General features: G+C 54.1%; 1 protein-coding gene across 2 annotated transcripts; it reads left to right on the top strand.

Moving 5' to 3' along the window:
- Nucleotides 1–867: 867 nt before the first annotated feature.
- LOC308342864 (H-2 class I histocompatibility antigen, Q10 alpha chain-like) lies at nucleotides 868–16696 on the top strand. Of its 2 annotated transcripts, XM_080803519.1 has the most exons (8): nucleotides 868–1172; nucleotides 4157–4264; nucleotides 10041–10301; nucleotides 11334–11609; nucleotides 13471–13746; nucleotides 13860–13964; nucleotides 14312–14344; nucleotides 14587–16696. In XM_080803519.1, exons 2-8 carry the CDS (start codon nucleotides 4210–4212, stop codon nucleotides 14643–14645), a joined length of 1065 nt encoding a protein of 354 aa, XP_080659645.1. In that variant the 5' UTR covers nucleotides 868–1172; nucleotides 4157–4209; the 3' UTR covers nucleotides 14646–16696. The 2 variants fall into 2 exon arrangements, with proteins under 2 accessions (XP_080659645.1, XP_080659646.1); XM_080803520.1 differs by lacking the exon at nucleotides 4157–4264 and having other exon boundaries at nucleotides 895–1172.
- Nucleotides 16697–18240: the final 1544 nt, after the last annotated feature.

Here is an 18240-nt window from a genome sequence, read left to right as displayed (position 1 = left end):
CATCTCAGCCTCTGAGCAGTGCTGTCCTCCTTCAACAAGGGGTTTGGGCAATCAAAAGGGGTCTCAGAATCCATGTCTCTCAGCAGAGGCTGGCAGGTGCTGCAGAAGCCTGGAAAGTCCCTGCCCACAGAAATCCTGGCCCAGTGCACTTGTAAACATAATGTTGTCCCTGCCTTTATTGCTAACTTTAGAATTGCTGGTTATCTTATTGACTGACTTGTTTCTAGCTAACTATTTGAGCTGTAAGGTAAGATGTTAACAACTTGACTTTGATGACGAGCCTCCCCACCCTGCTAGGAGTGGGCCTAGGATGCTGCTCCAGGGCCTGGGCCCTTGGTTCTGAAAGGTGAGCTATGCCACAGGGAAGGATCTGGGATCTGAGAGTCTCAGGCACAGCTCCAGGAGGACTCAGCCCTCAGCTCCTTGTGTGAAAAACTAGAAGGAGAATCACCCTGAAGGTCTGGGCAAGAGGTCAGTGGAGAGAGGGGAGACAGGGATAGGGGAGAGTTTGGACGATGTCCCTGGGAAAGAGACCCTAGGAGAGTGGGCCACGGTGTCTCTGGGCCAAGGCCATAAGCAGGCAAGCAGGAGGAGCCCAGAGACACTGCCTACCCCAGAGGAAGCAGTGAGTGCTTCCAGGATGCCTGGCTGGGTCCCCAGACCTCAGAGAGCCCTCCTATCCATGAAGATGCTGCATGAGCCGAGCCGAGCCGAGCCGAGCCGAGCCGAGCCGAGCCGAGCTGAGCCGGACCGGGGCGGGCCGGGAGGGGCAGAGCTGAGCCAGAGCCCAGCGGAGAGGGGCGGGGCGGGACGAGGCGGAGTCGGATCCCCGCGGAGCGGAGAGGGGCGGGGCGGAGCAGCCCAATTGCAGTCGGAGCTGAGCCTGGGCCGAGCGGAGCGGGGCGGAGCAGAGTGGAGCGGGGTCTCCACGAGGTCGGCTGAGGTCGCGCGGGCGCCGGGTTACGGACCCGCGCGCTAGCTCTCCGGGCTTAGTGCCAGCACCCCCCTCCCCCACAGCTGAGGACCGACTCCGGGGATCGACGCCCGGGGGCTGCTCGCCAGGCTGGCTGACCCGGGCTCGCGGGTCCTCGGGGGCGCGCGCGCCTGGACGCCGCCGCGGACGGTGCTGCTGCTCCTGCAACTGTGGCGTCTAGTGCCGGAGGGCGCGGCAGGTGATGGGGCGGAGAGGCGGGGGCCCCGCGGGGGAACCCCAGGGGACGCCCGGCAGCGCGCTGTTGGGGCGAGGGGAGGCGGGGAGCGATCGGAGGCCACGTCCCAGTTTGGGGAGCGGGGCGGTGAGAGCCAACCCAGGCCCGCAGGTGGCGTGGAGCCCTGGGTTAGAGCCCCCGTTTGGGGCCTCCCACTGTGGCACCCGCGTCTGGCTTAGAGCCCTGCGGGAAGCCGGGGGGACGCGGAGGGCTGGCGGTGACGCCGGCCGGATGCGGCCGGTGCCGTAGCTTCTTGGGGGTTCCGGTGGGAACCCCCGTAGGACGCCGCTCGGTTCCTGGGGCTGGGTCCTCCCGGGAGGCCCTGGGGAAGCTCCGTGGGGGCCGGAATCTGAGCAGCAGGCACGTCCCCTGCCAACTAGCTCGGGCAGGCGCCCGCCCTTCACTGTGGGTGTCCCTGGAGGCTTGGCGAGGCGCTCTCGGGTTACCCGGGCGTCCCCTGCGGTGGGTGTCGAGGGAACAGGTGCAACGAGGGTTTCTCTGACCTGGCCCGGAATTTCCATTCTTTCCCAGTTTTAATTCTTCTGGCATTGCTACCCGAGCCTGACCTCATCTTGGATTTCCCCACCGCTGCCCTGGGGCCTCGCCCCTCCTGCTACACAGATGCCGGAACGTTTATCAGCACAGACGGGGAAGTGTCCACTATCACAGTAATAGCAAGAGGGGGTCACCCTCAGGCCCAGCTCTTTGAAGTGCTTCACATACAAGAAGCCATTTCAACTCACAAAGCATCCTCGATTTAATATTTACAATTTTAAACTAGGGCCCAGGGAGGACGCTTCTGGCAGGATCTAAAGTCAGAGTTCTGAACCTTTTTTATGCCTTGGACCCGGTCTCGGAATGTTTTTAATGCATAAAATGAAATACATGGCGGGGGGGGGGGGGGGCGCCTGAGTTGTTAAGTCGGTTAAGCTTGGAACTCTTGATGTCCACTCCTGATTTCCGCTCAGGTCATGATCTCAGGGTTCTGAGATGGAGCCCCCATAAGACTCCCCAGGAGTGTGAGGTGGAGCCTGCTTCAGATTCTCACTCTCTGGCTCTCTCTGCTCCTTCCCCGCTAGCGTGCTGTCTAAATAAACAAACATGAATAAGTAAATAGAAATACATAGGCTTACAAAGGAATCTAATTATGTTTCTATAAAGCTATTAAAATTTTTTAATATAGTAGTTAATAGAATTTAACTAGAAATATAAATGTGTGAAGTGTAGTATGTGTGCTACTAAGTTAACACCTTAAGTAATGCCCCAAATAGCAACAATTCCCAGAACTGGGAACCAGTGAGAGCAGAGCATATGTCCAGGTGTCTGCAACGACTGTCATGTGATTGAGAAGCACCTGTGGCTTCTGTCCAAATCCAAAGCACTGGTCCGCTAATCCCGCAGAGCTTTGTTGCCTTCACCATAGGAGAAAGGCTAAGTTTCAGCCAGAGGTTAGTGAAAGTAAAGAGGTTTTTTATTCCCTCCAAGCTGAGGCTCCTGAAGTCAACAGGATGGACACACAGGAGGATTCAGCCCTCAGCGACCCATGGAAAACATTTCAAAGAGAATCACCTTGGATGTCTGGAAAGATTGAGGGAGAGTTCGGTCCTTGGAACAGGACCCCAGGGGCATGGGCCACTGTGTCTCTGGGCCAAGACTGTGTTGGTTTTCAGGTTCACACAGTCCCCCCAACTCTCCCTAGGTGTAATATAGGGGCATATAGGTGATTCCAATTCTGTGTGGCAGAGATGGTCATGGGTGTTTGCACATAGGCCCTGTCATCTTACGGAGGGATTGACCGGGGTTGACCTAAGGACTCGGGACCCCAAGCCGAAGAGGAGGAGGGAAGGGGGGGAGAGATAACCCCAGGATGTACTAAACCGTAGGAGAGAGATGGCACATGGAGTGGAGGTAGCCAGGAGAAGGCCCCCTCACAACATTCCTGGGTGCCAGGCTTTCACTTCTGAAGCTAGGGATGGGGAAGTGGCTTTCATGGAGCAGGTATCATGAGTGCTGCAGCAGGGAAGTTTGAAGTGGCTGAACCTTTGGAATCACCCAGAGGGCTTGTTGAACTACAGGAAGCTGGAACCCCCCTCTCCCCCAGCCAGAGTTTCGGATTCAGTAGGGCTAGGTTGGGTCCTGCAAATTTGCATTTCTAGCAAGTTCCCAGGTGGCACTGAGGCAGATGGTCCTATAACCACACTAGATTGACTAGCCTAGAATGTTTTTCCCTCCTTACCCAGCCCGCTGCCTCGTAACTCACAGCTGGTGAGGTCCCCTCCAGGTTTCAGCTTAGAAGGCCCCTGACCCCAACACCTTCCCACCCCAAGGTGTTCCTGGTGCCTGGGGCTTCCTGCGCCATGACACTCATCAGCCCTGCTCAGCTTATTGGACCTACTTGTTTGTTCAATTGTGTCCTCCCTGTCAGAGCTGAGCTTTTTCAGGCCCATGACGGTCTTGGTTTATCTCTGTCCTCACATCCACCCCCCCAGCTCAGTGTCTGGCTTGTAATAGGTGCTCACCAGCTGTTTGCCACATGGGTAATGCAAGGACACAGCTGAGCAAGTGGACGGAGCTGGGCAGGACAAAGCAGAATGTCCAGGAGGGGCTGGAACAGCTGGGTGGGGAACCTCTGGCAGAGGTAGGGGCAACTCGGCCCTGGCTTCCAGGTGGGCACCATCAGGGCCTACCTCACAGGAATGCAGTAAAAAATGCCATGAATCAATATTTCTAAAGCTCTGGCACCAAGACCAAGAACTCAGCCCTGTTGGTTTTACACCTCCATGCTAAAGAAGTTTCTGGTCAATCCTGAGACAAGGCTCCCCTGTCCCTCTTCCCTTCCAGCGTGCCTCTCTTCATCATTTCATACCATCTCTCTAAGCAGAGACAAGGATGTGTAGGATATTTATGCCTTGAGAATCATACTTCCCTTTTCCATTTCCCCCTTGCAGAGAGCCCCTGGGGGTTGCCCGTGGTGGCTGATGGCCCAGCTTCCTTAGCGAAGATGGTGATGGCAGAACTAGCCAACCTGAAGTTAGAAAACAAGCCATGGCCTGGAGGTAAGGGACTGCCCACCTGCTGACAAGGGGGCAAGATGGCAGAGGCCAGGAGCCCCCAGCAATGCAGGAGGGCACCTCCACAGTCAGGGAATCTGGTAGGCTGTCTGCCCTGGTGGGGGACACAGAGGCCAGACCCTCTGGAGGGTGCCTCAGGGGGCTTCTTCACTCCAGCTCTCTTTTTCCCATCCCCACCTCTCTTTTCCAGATAGGAAAGGACGAAGGCTAAGCACATGATGTCTGCAGAGCCCTTTCTCCCTGCCTGTACTTCTTTATATTTATTAGCTCGCTGAACGCTCCAGCACTGTGGAACAGGTCAAGTAATTGCCCTCGCCTACAGATGAGGAAATCAAAGCCTGGAGCTGTGGGACAGAGCCACACAGCTAGAGAGTGGCAATGCCACGTGGGTTGTAGGAAAGGAGTGGGGCACCCCCCTCCCCCACCAGTCAGAGAAAGAGGGAAGCTGTGTGGAAGAGGGCAGGACTGCCCCTTTCTTGTGGGGCTGGCGAACTGGCCAGTGACCAGGACGCAGCAGTGACGGAAGAAAGGGAGGAGCTGATGACACGGGGCCTGAGGCAGCAACGGGCATGTCACAGCATGTCACAGCATGAGCAGATTCCTCTGGACACCTGCCATGTGGCCCCCACTTTCTCCTGCTGTGGTCTTACTGTGGCCAGCACTGACCCCAGGCTAGTAGGGGTGTTCCCCCCCAAAACTACAGAGGTAGCCTGAGGATTCCTCAACTGCTTTTGCCGCACTCAGGGCTGGAGCCCCAGGCATGAGGATCCGTCTTGGATCCAGTTAGCTAGGAGGAACCTAGTCCCAGCTCAGACTGTCCTCCCGGAGCAAAAAGACAGGTGTGGGCAGCCTGGGAACGCCCCCCGCCCAGAGAGCAGGCCGGGCTCCCAAGACGGTCTAGTAGGCAGAGTAGACAGCAGTGGGATTTTCAGGGAAGAAGGAATGGTAGCCCCCTGATGGGGTCTGTGGGAGGCAGTAGCTGGAAGCCAGCTGAATGAGGGGGCCACAATCATGAACTTGTCCTTGAATTGTCCCCTGACTCCTGGTATGGGCGCCAGATGCCAGGGTGTGGACCATGGGTAAAGTAGTCCAAGGCAGAGCAGATGCCAGAAACCAGAACCCACCCTGGGAGGGAGGGGTTGGCCAGAGGCTGTATCCAGGCCATGCCAGGAACCATCTGGACAAGCTTAGGAAGGATTTGGGAGTCAACCCCTTCTTTCCCCCTTGCTGCTAACACCTACAGCTCCTGAGTCACACCACCATTTTATTTTTCTCCCATGTTATTGCAAAAGCTTCAGAACACCAGAAGAATACTGCTGCCCCCAGGACCTTTCCACTAGCTTTCCCTTCTGCAGACCCAGAATGCTCTCTCCTAGACCTTTACATGGCTCCTTCAGGTCTTTATTCAGGAGTCTCCTTGGGGGCGGAGGGAGGCTCCCCTGTCCATTCTATCTAAAATTTTAAACCCACCCCTAACACGTTGTATGTCTCTGCTTTACTTTTTTTTTTTTTTTCTTTTTGGTCTCCTCAGAACTTACTGCTGACCAGTCTGTCATACATTTTATTCATTTATCTTGTTTATCCTGCATTCATGGGAGCTTCCTAAGAGTATGCCCTTGGGGCCATTCTGCTTTCTCAGCATCCCCAGGGCTTCTGAGAGGACCAGATAAACAGCAGGTGCTCAGAAAGTACTTGCTGAGTGGAGCAACAGAGAGGGCCAAGGCTGGGCAGAGCTGAGCTCACTGAAACCATGTCCAGGGAGGTGTCTGTGGAGGGCAAAGAGTGGGGAGATGCCGTGAGGAGAGAGCTGCTTGTGTGTGCCCCCACACAGTGTCAGCCCTTCGTGGGCTCACTAAAGGGCAGGTACAGCCCAGGGGGCATCGTGAGAACCCGGGTGTGCTGTCTGGCCCTGCTTTTTGCTACTTGGCAGGCGACTTTGCATCTTTGGGGCTCAGTTTCCCCATTAGTCATAGATTGGCACAGCAGTACCTGCCCAATAAAATCATTATGAGGGTTAATGGAGCCAAAATTTTGTAAAGTGCTTGAGACAGGGCCCAGCACCTAAGTGCTTTAGAACTATTTTGTAACTTTACAAAATAATGCATGGGTAGACGTCCCCTCATTTTTAACCAGAAGTCACTGGCCATTAAAGCAAGTTAACAGTCATAAATAGTCACGTGATCTAGCAAGGAAATTGTGTATCTGTCCCAGAAGAACAACCAGATGCATTTTGCTCCCTTCCCTGCAGGCCTGAACTTGGCTCACTTGTCCTTTCCCACTTCCTCACACTGAGGGAAGAGCATATCTGCACCTCTGTGGCCTCTTTGCTTCAGTAGTGGGAACCCCAGGGTCCCTGCGCCCTCACTCGGCATCCCCCAGGTCCCCGTCTTGGAGGCAGCTTGAAAACTGGCACAGCTCTCAGAGGACGTCCTTCTTCCCAGACTGTGCATCCTTCTTTCTGTTCCAGGGTAGCAGGACCTCCAGGGTGCCTAGGTTTGAACTGTCCACCAAACTCACAAGACATAACAGACTTCGGTCTCATATTATGTGTATTTGTTTTCTATAGCTGCTATAACAAGGGGACCACAACTTTGTAGCTTAAGGACGACATACATTTACTTTCATAGAGTTATGGAAGTCAAAAGTCCAAAATGGGCTTCTCTGGGCTGAGACTAAGGTGCTATGGGACAGCTCCCTACAGAGGCTCTCAGAAAGAACCCATTTCTTTGCCTTTTCCAGCTTCTAGAGCTGCATTCCTTGGCTCATTGCACCTTCCTGCCTCTTTCTCTGTTCCGTCCTCACATCCCCTTCTGTGGTAGTCACGGAGTGTCCTTCTGTCCCCTTTCGTAAGGAAACATTCAGGGCCAGCCTAGACAATCCAGGATAGTCTCCCCCTCTTGGGATCCTTAATTTAATCACATCTACAGAATCCGTGTTACCCTATAAGGTAACATTCATAGGTTCCAGGAATGTTTTAGGGGTCCAGAATTCAGCCTACCATACTGTGTGGCCTTAGCTGAGGAGGAGAGAGGACAGAAAGTACAGCGTGCATGCTTCCCCATCACCCAGGAGGCAACTACCCAAAGACACAGTCTCTTTGCCCTCCCTCACACCCAGGACAGGCAGCTACTGCAGATTAGAGCCAAGGACCAGGTGGGTCACCTTAGCATAGAGAAGCCACAGTCTCTGTTCCTAGCAAAGCCTGTGTCCCTGCTCAGAGTTCCCAGCCCAGGAACACCCCCACTAATCTTAACTCGGTGGTTTGTAAGGAAACCGCACCCTGAGAGTCCGTCATTTCCCAGGAGGCCCACACCAGCCCAGGCCTGATGTCAGCCCTTCACTCCCTTTCAACATTGATCCCTCTTGCCTCACATAAAGTTTCACCAGTGCAAGAAGAGAGCTCCTCATCCTCTTCCTAAGCTTAGAAAAAACGGGCTCTGGGGAGAGAATCCAGGCTTCTCTCTATCTAGTGCATGGCTTTGGGTACTGTACTCACACTCCCCTGGGTCTCAGTTCCTTCCTCTGTGAAATGGGGCCAATCACACCAACGTCTTAGGTTCATAATAAGGATCAACTGCGATAGTGAATGAAAGAAAAGCAGTCAGGCTGGTGCAGGACACAGAGCAGTCACTCTCCCAAAGTGACAGCTGTGATCATCATCCTTGCCTTTCATGCTCTTGTTTTTTTTTCCCTCTCAATAAAGGCAGGCAGTACCCACTGTGTGCCAAGCATGATGTTCTCCCCAAGACCCATGGAAACAGTAGTGACACAGTTAGATGTATTGCCTGCCCCCATGGAGCCCACAGTTTCACAGGGAACACAGAGGCTGCACTGAGGGTTGGCAGGTGGAAGCAGGAGGGCTTCCTGGAGGAAGGGACACCTGAACTGCAAGCTGAGGGATGAGGGGCATTGGCCAAGAGAAGAGAGGGAGCAGGGCTGGGACTGAAGGAACAGCAGGTACAAAGGGCCAGGGCAGAGTTTGCTGTGGCTGCAACGGAGCTTAAAGAGAGCAGTGAGGGGGGAGATGTGCTTGATTCCTCCTTTCACATTTGAATATTCAAATATTGAGCATCTTTTATGTGCCAGAAGCTGTTCTAGGCTAGGAATCTCTGCCTCTGGGGAACTGACATTACAGGGGAGAGACTATTAACAAGAGAAACAGGTAGGGATGCTGGGGTGGTTCAGCGTCTGTCTTTGGCTCCGGTCGTGATCCCAGGGTCCTGGGATCGATTCCTGTATCAGGCTCCATACTCAGTGAGGAGTCTGCTTCTCCCTTTGCCTGCCGCTCCCCCTGCTTGTGCTCTGTTTCTCTCTCTGTCAAATAAATAAATAAAATCGGCAAAAAGAGAGAGAAAAAACGAGTCAAGTGTACATCCTCTATGTGGTGGTAATGCTCCAGAGAAAACACTAGGGGGAGTGCTGGGAATGTAAATATTTAATAGAGTGGGCAAGGAAGGCTTCACTGAGAAAAGTAGCATTTGAGCAAAACCTTTTTATTTTATTTATTTATTTGAGAGTGAGTGAGCACAAGCAGGGTGAGGGGCAGAGGGAGAAGCACACTCCCCGCTGAGCAGGGAACCGGACATGGAGCTCAATCTCGAGACTCCTGGACTCTGGGATCAATACCTGAACCGAAGCTAAGACAATTAACCAACTGAGCCACCAGAAGTGTCCTGAGCAAAACCTTCCTTAATGAAGCCACCTGGGTGGCTCAGTTGGTTAAGCATCTGCCTTTGGTTTGCGTCATGATCCTGAGATTGAGCCCCATGGCAAGCTCCCTGCTTCCTCTTCCTCTGCCTGCTGCTCTACTTGTGCTATCTCTCTGTCAAATAAATAAGTAAATAAAGTCTTAAAAAAAAAAATGATATAAGGGAGGGGCCCCTGGGTGGCTCAGTCGGTAAACCTCAGACTCTTGATCTCAGCACAGGTCTTGATCTCAGGGTCATGAGTTCAAACTCAACATTGAGCTCCACAGTTAAAAAAAAAAAAAAAAAAAAAAGGAAGGAAGGAAAAAAGAAAAAGAAGGTGTGAGCTATGGGTGAGTCTCTGGGAGTGAGCCGATGAGAAAAGTGGGTAAGTTTTTTAAAGATACAGCACTTGTTTTTATAGCTTGAGTCAGGGTGAGCTGCTAAATCTCATCTCCAGCACCAAGGTGAATGGATAAGCTGGAGCTTCTAGAGATGGTGGAGAACAAACCTTGAGGCAGCATTTGGACTTAAAGAGATGATTGGCAGTGTCTCCTGTGGGAACAGGAGGGAGTGGGGAATGCAGTCAAGATGCCACCAACTTGGCAGCAGTGGTTCAAGCTAGGAATTGTGGCCTCACTTTATCAGGTAGCTCTGGAGAATGAATAAATCCACAGAAATTAAGCTGCCAAACAACCTTTTTTTTTAAATCATACCTTTGAAACTGTGAGATGGGGAACCAGATAATCACACTTACAGAGAAGAGTGTGAAGTCAGTAAGTAAAGAGTAAGTAAGCCCTGAGTGAAGGTGGAGGGGCAGAAAACTTCCTAGAAATAGAGTCCACAAGCCTTACCACATGAACTCTGGCCTCAATGTTTGACTGAATGATTGATTCTTTATTTAAACTATTTGGATACCCTTACATCTTTAAAGGAAATCCCCAGTTCTTGCTCTTACTGATGGCAAATACCCTGGGTAGGTTTGCATGGCCATCCCCACCAGTACACCGGCCTGCGGTGTGGCATGGCACACTTGTGGCAGGGCACATGAGTCTGACTGTCTTATGTCTTCACAGGGACACACTCTCTCCGCTACCACTACCTGGCCCTGTCAGAGCCGGGCCCGGACCTTCCTCAGTTTCTGGCTGTAGGCTACGTGGACGACCAGCCCTTCATCCATTATGACAGTCGTGTGGACAGGGCCAAGCCCCAGGCCCCGTGGATGGCAACTGTGGACGCCCAGTACTGGGAGACAGAGACTCAGAAGCAGAGGGCCTGGGCAAAGGTGCAGCAGGTGGAGACGTGGACCGTGATGGGCTACCACAACCAGAGCACTGGTGCGTCAGAGGCTCCCACTGGCCCACCCCTTTCCTGCACACTCTTCAAGCTGAGTAGTGTGCCTTTCCATTAGTGGATAGAGGCCGCCCCCCAGAGCCCATAAGAGGGTTCAAGTCATGGCCCTGATGCATAACTCTATCCCCAGAGCCAAGCGGGGCCTCCCGGGGCTTCAGAATCTGTTGTGGCTCCAGCAGCCAGCCCATGTGGTCAGCACAGCAAGCATCCACGGTAGCTTGTGCCCCATAATGCCTCCCCTTCAGCTACCTAGGGTTCCAGACTCCTGCAGACTGGCAGAGGTTTCCCCCCCTCACACCCACCCCCAGGCTCTCAGACACCACCTCTGCCATGCAGGGTGGGAAGCCACATGAACTTGAAGCAGGCAGACAGCTCAGGGTGGGAGAGAGAACCTAGCTGAGGACCCCTGCTCTGCCCAGTGCCCGGGAGGAATTTAGGAGCGGTTCCCTCGGGCCACCCCTTCCTTCTCTCAGCAGGGACGAGGTCCCGTCCCCTGCTGGCTGCTGCCAGTGCTGTAGGAACACCCCCGTGGTTCACAGCCCTTTCCCCCCACTCCCCCACCCCCCGTGCCTGGAAACCCAGTCTTAGGTGTAAAAGCCAGAGACTGGGAAGAGCTACACGGTAGCCCAGGGGCCCGAGGATAAGCACCCCAGCCTCTAGCCCCCAGCCGCTGTTCTAGCAGCCAGCCTCATATCCAAACATGTCTTTCACATCTCTGAATTTGGGGTGTGACCCAGTCTTACCATGAGTATTTCTTGAGGACCTCTTCCAACCGTAAGGAGCTGAGTTCTTCTGATGGCTCTAGCTATGAACCCAAGGGTTCTCCTGTGAGAGGCCCAAGAGGCCTCTCAGCCCTGGCTGCTCATGACAGTTCCCAGGGGAGCCTTCTTTTTTAAACGCCGCCACCCTGCCCCTCACCCTTCAGAGGCACCCTCAGGTGCTGGGCTTCTCTCCGGCTCTCAGAGATCTGACTCCGTAGCGCACGCAAACTGCAGCCTTCTCTCCCACGTGTGCAGGCATGCACAGCACCCAGCGGATGTTCGGCTGTGAGATCCGGGAGGACGGCCACACCCACAGCTTCTGGCAGTTCGGCTTCGATGGGCAGGACCACCTGTCACTGGACCTGGAGACTCTGAGCTGGGTGTCAGCCAAACCTGCGGCCACGCGGACCAAGAGCTGGTGGGAGACAGAGCGCTGCTACGCTGAGTACGACAAGGCCTACCTGGAAGGCCTCTGCCTCGTTTCCCTGCGCAGGTACCTGGAGCTGGGCGGCCAGAGCCTCACCCGGAAAGGTGAGGTGCAGCCTGTGGCCACACGGAGGGGCCTACACTCCCATGCTTGAGAGTCTGGGGGCAGAGGCAAGGAGGCAGACTGTGTTCCCCTGTCTCAGCTAAGCCCACTGAGCCCCAGAAAGAAGGCTGACTAGCCAAGGGCTTCCTCATGTAGAGCCGAACTCAATCTCGGGCCCCCATTCCAGGCGAGGTGGACCACACTGTGGTCTTGGTAAGTGAGGCCCTGACTCTAGGCCTCATTTTATTCACCCATAGAGTGAGTACGTTAAACCAGGCGACTCATAAGGCCCTCCGGGGGCTTAACGTCCTGCGGATCTCCTTCAGAAATGGACCTCAGGCACCAGGGGATAGCATCCCTCACTAGGCCAGTCCCTGGACTACTGGGGACTGCCAGGGAAGCTGAGACCCTTTGCCTCTCTGCCCCCACACACCCTTCATGCTAAACATGCTCCTCAGATCCTACGTGCGTCCTATACTTCTCCTGACTCCATCCAGCAGGGCTGGAGGGACGAACTGGGATGGATGCTAGGGAAGGTGGGTGCTTGGGGGTGCTGTGGCAGAGGCCTCATCGGCTGCTGGTGGGTGGGGCTGGTCGGAGCATCCAGCACACCATGGATGTCTGGTGACTGAGCAGCGCCATGTGAATCAGCTGAGGCAACAGGGAAAATGTTCCTCGAAGGGAAGGCAGGGCAGATAACATCAAGAAAAGATGTGATTACAAGAGCACAGTGTGGTGGGTCCCAGCTCAGGCATTGGAGCCTAGCGTCCAGAGCCATATCATGGCTGGCTGTGTGACCTTGGGCGAGTCACTTGCCCTTTCTGTGCCTCAGTGTCCTCGTCAGTATTACAGGGATGGTGACAATAGCCTTGCCTCCCGGAAGCACCGTACCAGTGTCTTACATGACTGTTGAGCGCTCTTCCAGCGCCCAAGGGATATCATCTCCCTGTCACCTGGTGGACCAGTCAGGAATCTCCACAGACACAGAACCAAACAGGATGTGGAGAGAGAGAGTTAAGGAATCGGCTCATGTGACCATGGAGGACCGGGAGTTCCAAGATCTGCAGCTGGCAAACTGGAGACCCAGGAGAGCCAGTGTTTCAGTTTCAGTCCATAGACAGGAAAAGACTGATGTCCCAGCTGCAGGAGATCGGGCAGGAGGTCAGACTTTCTGTCCTGTTTGGATCCTCAAGTGATTGGAAGGGGCCTCACTCACACTGGGGAGAACAGTCTGCTTTACCGCATCTACCGATTCAAATGGGCATCTCACCCAGAATAAGGATTGACCAAATGCCGAGGCACTGTGTGGCCCAGTAAATTAGACACATAAGATGAACCATCACACCTGCACGATATCATTTGGAACAACCCTGAGAGAAAAGAACAAAGAATCAGGAATCCCCTTCAGGCCCTGAGAGCACGGGGGAGTGTGGACAGGAGTCAGGCTGGGCTTTAATTCCGGGCTGACTCTGGAGCTACAGTCACAACCACTTCCTTCCAAAGTGAGGGAAGGACCACGTGAAGAAGTCACAGGGATGCATGTAGTCTCTGAGAAAACCACAGGGTTTCTGTGAGAAGAAGGGGGTTATCAACATAGGACCCACCCAGGACCTTCCCGGAGGTTGGGGGCAGGAAGTCACGTCCCCACTAAGGAATTCCCAGGACCGTGCCCCTTTGGGATGGTTGGCAATAGGTCATCCCTTCCTCCAACACTGGTTGAATGCCTCCCCTGGAGAGAGACCTGGTCTCCAACTCCTCCCTGTCCTCCACCCTGGACGATGCCAGAGGAGCCCAGGATCAAGCATGAGGAGTGGGCAGAGAGCAGCCTCTCACCAGCCTTCCTCCCTCGACCTCTCTCTGCAGAGCCGCCCATGGTGCAGGTGACAAGACACACAGCCCGGGATGGCAGCATCACGCTGAAATGCTGGGCCCGGGGCTTCTACCCACGGGACATCTCATTGAGCTGGTGGCTGGGTGAGGAGGAGCTGGTGCTAGAGACTGAGTATGTGGAGACACGCCCCAGTGGAGATGGCACCTACCAGACGTGGGCGGCCGTGCAGGTGCCAGCCAGGACGGAGGACCGGTACACTTGCCATGTGCAGCACTCTGGCCTGAACCACACACTCACTGTGACCTGGGGTGAGGAGCTGGGCCTGGTGGAGGGGATGTGGAGGAGCAGAGGAGGGTGCCAGGGTCCCTAGAGATAGCCCCATGGCATGAGGCTGTTGACCCCTCTTCTCTGCCTTCCTCAGAAGCACCCCCTCGTCAGTGGATAACCAGTGCTGTGGTTATCCCCATATTGATCTTTCTCTTGCTGACGGCTGGAGTGCTGATCTTCATCAGGCAGTACTCTCAAGGTAGGTAGGAAGAAAAAAGGGTGGGAGAAAAAAAGGTACCCTCACAGCTGGCCAAGCCCTGTAAGGAGAAAGGCTCTGCGCCCATCCTTCCAGCAGAACGATTCCCTCCTGGGGAGCAGCAACTACAATTGAGCCGTTGTCCCCCGTCTGTGGGAAAGCCCAGGTACTCCCACCCCATAGCCATCCATCATCCTTGAGGACCCTGCAGATCCCGCAGCCGGGGAAAACCACTAGGCCTGACCTTGGAAGGGCCCCAGAGGGGGAGAAGGAATGGAGGGCAGGGAGCGAGGACTGCCTCCGCCTACCAGCCACCTGATCACTGCTTTTTGTTTTTTTTCTCCCCACAGCCAGGAATCAGGAATCTTGCAAACGAGCCCCAGGTGATTGTGGGATGGGGAGGGGGAGAGAGGAAGTCCCAGGTGCTCCCAAGCCATGGCTACAATGCCTGAGAACCAAAGATGGAGGCAGGGTGGTGGGTGAGAGCTTTCTGTCTCCAGCATGGCCTCATCCCTCCCTCCCTCCCGCTGTCCAGGAGCCGGGTGGAGGGGACAGGGAGCCACCGCTGGCTTTGGGGGAGAGCTGGGGAGCAAGCCAGGTCACCTCCCCACTTCCTCCCCTGCAGGTGGAGAGGACCCTCCAGTGAGCCCAGTGAGAGTGGAGGCTGCTCAGCTGCTCTGCTGACACACGTTCGCAGTCAGGTCAAGGAGGTGTTTTGTGGGGTGTGTGGGGGCCTCCAGGGCGCTAGCTGGCTGGCCGCAGTGACCCCACTGTGAAGGGCCCATCCCGCCCCAAAACGGAGCCCTCCATGGCACCATCAGCCTCACTCCAAGCAGTCTGTGCCACTAAGATCACTTTCTTCATCTCCCTGAAGTCCTTTTCCAAGTCTGTCTCCTGTCGGAGGAGGGCAGGAGTAATTCCTTGGATGGGCTTTCACTGGACAGTTAGCAAGCAGAATGCTTTCCTGGTTTTTTTGTTTGTTTGTTTTGTTTTGTTTTGTTTTTAAGATTTTATTTATTTGACAGAGAGAGAGAGATCACAAGTAGGCAGAGAGAGGGGGAAGCAGCCTCCCACCGAGCAGAGAGCCAATATGGGGCTCGATCCCAGGACCCCGAGATCACGACCCTAGCCCAAGGCAGAGGCTCAACCCACTGAGCCACCCAGGTGCCCCAGAATACTTTCCTGTTAAGTGTAAATCCCGCTTGAGTCTCTCGGGCTCTCTCTGAGTTGGGCAATGTGATTCTCACCGCCACTGCCCCAGCATGAAAACTGAGGCTCTGGGCGGTTAGGGAAGAAGCAGAACACTGGTCCAGGAGTTAAGGGAGCAGCATCCTGACCCCACCTGCGGGCCTCTGGATGCAATGGCCAAATGCCCGCCTCTCTGTGAAGTGTGTTCTTTTGTGAATGTGTATTTTCTTTTGTAAAGATGATTAAAGTGTTGGGGTCTGTGAGGGCGTGTGGTTGTGGGAGCGTGAGGGGGAGGGGGTCCAAGATGTATGTGCAGGTGTGTACAGGGTTAGGGTGTATGAGGAGGGGTGTGAGGGTGTGTGTGTGGGTGGTGTCTTTGTGTAGCTGAGGACAAGTGCAGAGGGACAGACAGCTGCCCAGGGGCCTGTTAGCTGAGGGCAACTGGAGGATAGGAAACAATATGGTCAGTATTTTCCATCCTGTCCTTTTGAATGGTTTGAAGTTTTACAATAAGGGACAGAGGAGCTCCACCTTGTCCCGTGGAAATGCTTGTTCAGATTCTTGTTAAGGGTGCGTCTGGGGAAGGTTCAGCTCCGCCTCCAATGTTCAGTGGAGCAGAAACCCCGTGTCTCCTTTGTGAACAAGAATCTCCTGGGGAGCACACATTCTTGTTTATTGAGGAAGCAGTTCCGGTCTCGGCCACCTGATGTGCAGCCGCGGGACTACTGGGACTACTGCACCGTCACAAAGGACACAAGGTTGGGCCCCCTCCACCTCTCTGGAGGACCACAAGGTGTGACAGAGCCTCTTCTGGGACTTCTGAAACCTTCATGTCGGCAGCCCTGTGAGGCCCCAGGCCCAAGGATATTGAAGATCTGTGATACTTAGAAAAGATCCATCTGCCCTGGTGGCCTGAAGGGCCTCAGCAGGGAGCTCCAAACCATCCGAATGTACTGAAATTGTTGTCTTACATGTCTGTCTGCCTGTGTCAGTGATGCCATGCATGCATACAAAGCAGGGTTCTGAGCACTTCACAGATGCTAAGCTGTTCAATCCTCATGGCACGCCTGTGAGGGAGAATTAATAAATCTATGCTACAGGAGAGGAAAGGGGAGCTCAGGGTCCTATGGCTGGTTCGTGCTGGAGCCAGGAGGGAGGCTTAGGAAGTCTGGCAACAGTCTGGGCACCTCATCATGGCACTGCCACAGTGCCATTCTGGAAATGGGCGTGTTTAAGTCCAGCTCTGGAATCCAAAACCCAAAGAAGTTTCTTCCTCGGCATCCAGACCCAACGTGCAGTGAAATGAGGCTATCTGTGGGCCAATGTGGCCTTTTTACAGTTTTCCACGGAAGTACTGATGTCTGATTACTGCATGTCGCGCCAGACAACCTCTGGAGATGTTATATGAGGCTCAGCATCTGTGCCTTGGCACTTTCTAAAACCCAAGGAATTCTGAATTCTTAAATATATCTGGCCCGAGGGGTTTCAGATAAGGGCTTGTGGACCTGTATTAATAAGGTTTTATGGTAATAAAGGTTTTATTTTTACAGGTGTCTGACAGTATGGTAAAAAAAAAAAAAAAATTGGGATACAAAGTGGGTCTGGCCCCCACCTGTGGAAGGGCACACCTGGTCTTTCCTGAAGCAGGATAAGGGCCCAGGGTATTAGTGGAGAAGCAGATGGTGGAGAGGCTGTTCCCCCCCTTTTCCTGAGTCCAACTAACCCTTCCTCTGCTAGAACAGTTCATGCCCCGGATAGAATCTGGTCTTCCTGCTGCCAAGGGCGCTGCCATCCTGACCTTCAGGCAGTAACTGCTCTGAAACTGGATTATGAGATCTTGGAAACTGAGCTTCGCTTTGGCTTTACTTTGTTCCCTAATTCTCTTACAGCCTAGTTCAGTGTTTTGCCCTTGGAACCATAAAATACATTCTAGACCTAAAGGGACCCTTACACATCTCTACAAGCCCCTGACAATTTGATACTCTCACTCCCACATGCCGCACACCATCACGCCCCCTCCCTCAGCCTCTCACGTTAGAGTTCCTCCTCCAGGATGTCTGCTCTCTCCAGCGCGCATCTCTCTCCCCCTCTCTCCCCTACCTTCCACCCACACCCCAAGCATATATACTGGTTTCAGTCTGGTGTGCCTGCAAAAATTGAGGCAAAGGAACACGATTCAGCCAGCACCCCCTGGCCAGGTAGGAGGTGAACCTGGGCGTCCTGAGTCTGATTTCACAGAGGGATGAACAGGCCCAGGAAGTATGGCAGTCTGCCCTAACCCAGGCCTTGCTCCCACCCCCATTTTTCCTTCTCTGCTTAGCAATGGCTGGGCAGTGATCTCAACCAAAGACAGGGGCCCTGGACCCAGCTGGACCAGCCCAGATGCCTGCCTGCCTCCCTGGTTCTTTCCTCAACACTCCTGCAAGGAGAGAAGCTTGTGAGAGGGCAGAAGGCAGGCAGAGGGACTTCATCCTAGCCTTGAGTGTCTCCCTCAATAGTGACTACAGTCTTAGCAGTGGACAGGGGCAGAAGGGCAAGGGAAGAGGGCTCTCAGTACCCTTGGAAGCGCTAAAGGGGCCTATAAACCTGGCAGGGGCAGGACAGAAACTTTGCAAAAAAAAAAAAAAAAAAAAAAATGCAGACCTGCAGGAAAAGCAGCCTTTCCACCCAGCAGAACATTACCTCCTCTTGCTGCTCCTGGGAACTGCTTCCCTCTCTCAGCCCACACTGCGCTGGTCTTGGCTCATAACCATGGGATTTCCACCTACAGACCATGCCCTTGCTCACAGAGGCCAGGACATGTCCCCTGTGGGAGGAATGCTACTAGTCTTCTAGTCCTCAGGCCGCCCCAACATACCCCTACACTACACAAACCTTACCTGCTAACCCTCCGGAGTCTGGTCCCAGACCACAACCTTTTTTAAGTCACCAGATCTAGGGTAGAGTTCAGTGTGGCCTGGCAGGAACTTAGCTGTGATGATGTATCAAATGAAGGAAAGCATTGATTAATAAGTAATTAATATTCAGTGAAGGATATTAAGATTTTATGCCCCCCAAATACAAGGCTTTTTTTTCCCCAAAGATTATTTTA

The sequence above is a fragment of the Martes martes genome (assembly GCF_963455335.1).
Source record: "Martes martes genome assembly, chromosome: 5".
Lineage (NCBI taxonomy): Eukaryota > Metazoa > Chordata > Mammalia > Carnivora > Mustelidae > Martes > Martes martes.
This window is presented reverse-complemented; position numbering and strand designations above follow the sequence as displayed.